Genomic DNA, 1,381 nt, shown 5'->3' on the forward strand with positions numbered 1-1,381 from the left:
CTAAATAAATATCATTTATAAAACTTAAATAACCCAGAAACATATTTAATAAAGTTAGAAGCTAGCTGTTGGAGCTAACGGAGTTAACCATTTAAATCCCAGCTAACTTTCAGCTCTGAGCTTTAATAAGTTTTATCAGCCGCTACAACCATCAGCAGCACAGCTGCYGGTCACTTTTACAAACAAAAAGATAAAGTTTTACAACCTTTAAAGACGTGTCTGGAGCTGAATCACAAAGTTACACCACTGTGAGAAGACTCAGGCTACAGGCCAATCACAGGCCAGGTGACGTCCTCGTTTCCGGTTACCATTGGACAACTGTCTGTCAATCAAAGCTGGATAGGCGGGTCCCTGAGGACTGTCCAATCAGAGTTGAGATGTGAGAGTGGGGGCGGGGTCTGTATCAATCCAAACTGTTTGATGGACGACCACCAGGAGGTGCTGCGTTCAGGGGCAGTGGGACACTTCTGGACCGCGTTACCAGGGACAAAACTTGACATTTTTATAAGAAATACATTTATTACACATTTAAAAACACTTTGTAAATCCCTGATTCATATAAAGACAGTTTTATTTATCATTATTTCTTCAGCTCACACAGATCTGTTTCTCAGTTAATCTGTAAACATTGAGTTAATTTAAATATTAAGAACAGTTTATCCTCTGTACAAACCTCTGCACCTCTACTGGACACAAACAAGTTCAACAACATTAATAAAGTTGGACAAAATGTTTCCTGTTTTCAGCCTCAGACGTTTCTGTTAAAGTTTATTTGTTACAGAAAGAAAAAAAGTAAAATAATCTTTATTATCTGACACAAAATAAACTCAAACTCTTGTTTTTTGTGTGTTTGTGAGTTTTTCTTTAAAGCTTCTCCAACAGCTCCAGACCCTGAGACCAACTGGTCCTGATGGAGGTCCATCCTGAAGCACCCTCCTCCTCCTCCTCCTTCTCCTCCTCTTCTTCCTTCTCCTCCTCCTCCTCTTCCTCCTCCTCCTCTTCTTCCTCCTCCTGTCCTCTTCTGCATCTTCTGCTTCTTCCGGGCCAGCCGGGCCTCTCGGACCTCCTCCAGAGTTTTACGGGGGTCCAGAACAAAGGCCAGGGCCACAGTGGCCGTCCCGTCTCCGTCCTGCCGTGAGAAACACAGGAAGGTGGCCCAAAGGAAGGCGCAGCCCCCCATGAAGGCCGTCCGCAGGTACAGAGGGGTCAGGACAAAGTTCAGGAACTGGAACAGAGCAGAGTCCGAACAGAAACTTTATCCTGGAACTGAAATATTGATGTTCTGAGCAGGGCCAGTTCTGTTATTATTATTATTATAACTATTATTATTATTATAATCATTGTTGTTGTTATTATTATTATTATTATTATTATTATTATT

General features: G+C 42.0%; 2 protein-coding genes across 2 annotated transcripts in view; both read right to left on the bottom strand.

Moving 5' to 3' along the window:
• LOC106511253 (nuclear distribution protein nudE homolog 1) overlaps positions 1-468 on the bottom strand; it is a gene marked incomplete at its 3' end in the record, with an annotated part of 9,066 nt that extends 8,598 nt beyond the window's left edge. The window contains 1 exon segment of the mRNA XM_014000003.1: positions 206-468.
• Positions 469-588: 120 nt separating this feature from the next.
• The window catches only part of LOC106511252 (mpv17-like protein), a gene marked incomplete in the record, with an annotated part of 10,330 nt that continues 9,537 nt past the window's right edge, over positions 589-1,381 (bottom strand). The window contains 2 exon segments of the mRNA XM_014000002.1: positions 589-619; positions 795-1,225. Coding sequence (XP_013855456.1) covers positions 589-619; positions 795-1,225 — 462 coding nt within the window.

The sequence above is a fragment of the Austrofundulus limnaeus genome, unplaced genomic scaffold (genome assembly GCF_001266775.1).
Source record: "Austrofundulus limnaeus strain Quisiro unplaced genomic scaffold, Austrofundulus_limnaeus-1.0 Scaffold2627, whole genome shotgun sequence".
In the NCBI taxonomy this organism is placed as follows: domain Eukaryota; kingdom Metazoa; phylum Chordata; class Actinopteri; order Cyprinodontiformes; family Rivulidae; genus Austrofundulus; species Austrofundulus limnaeus.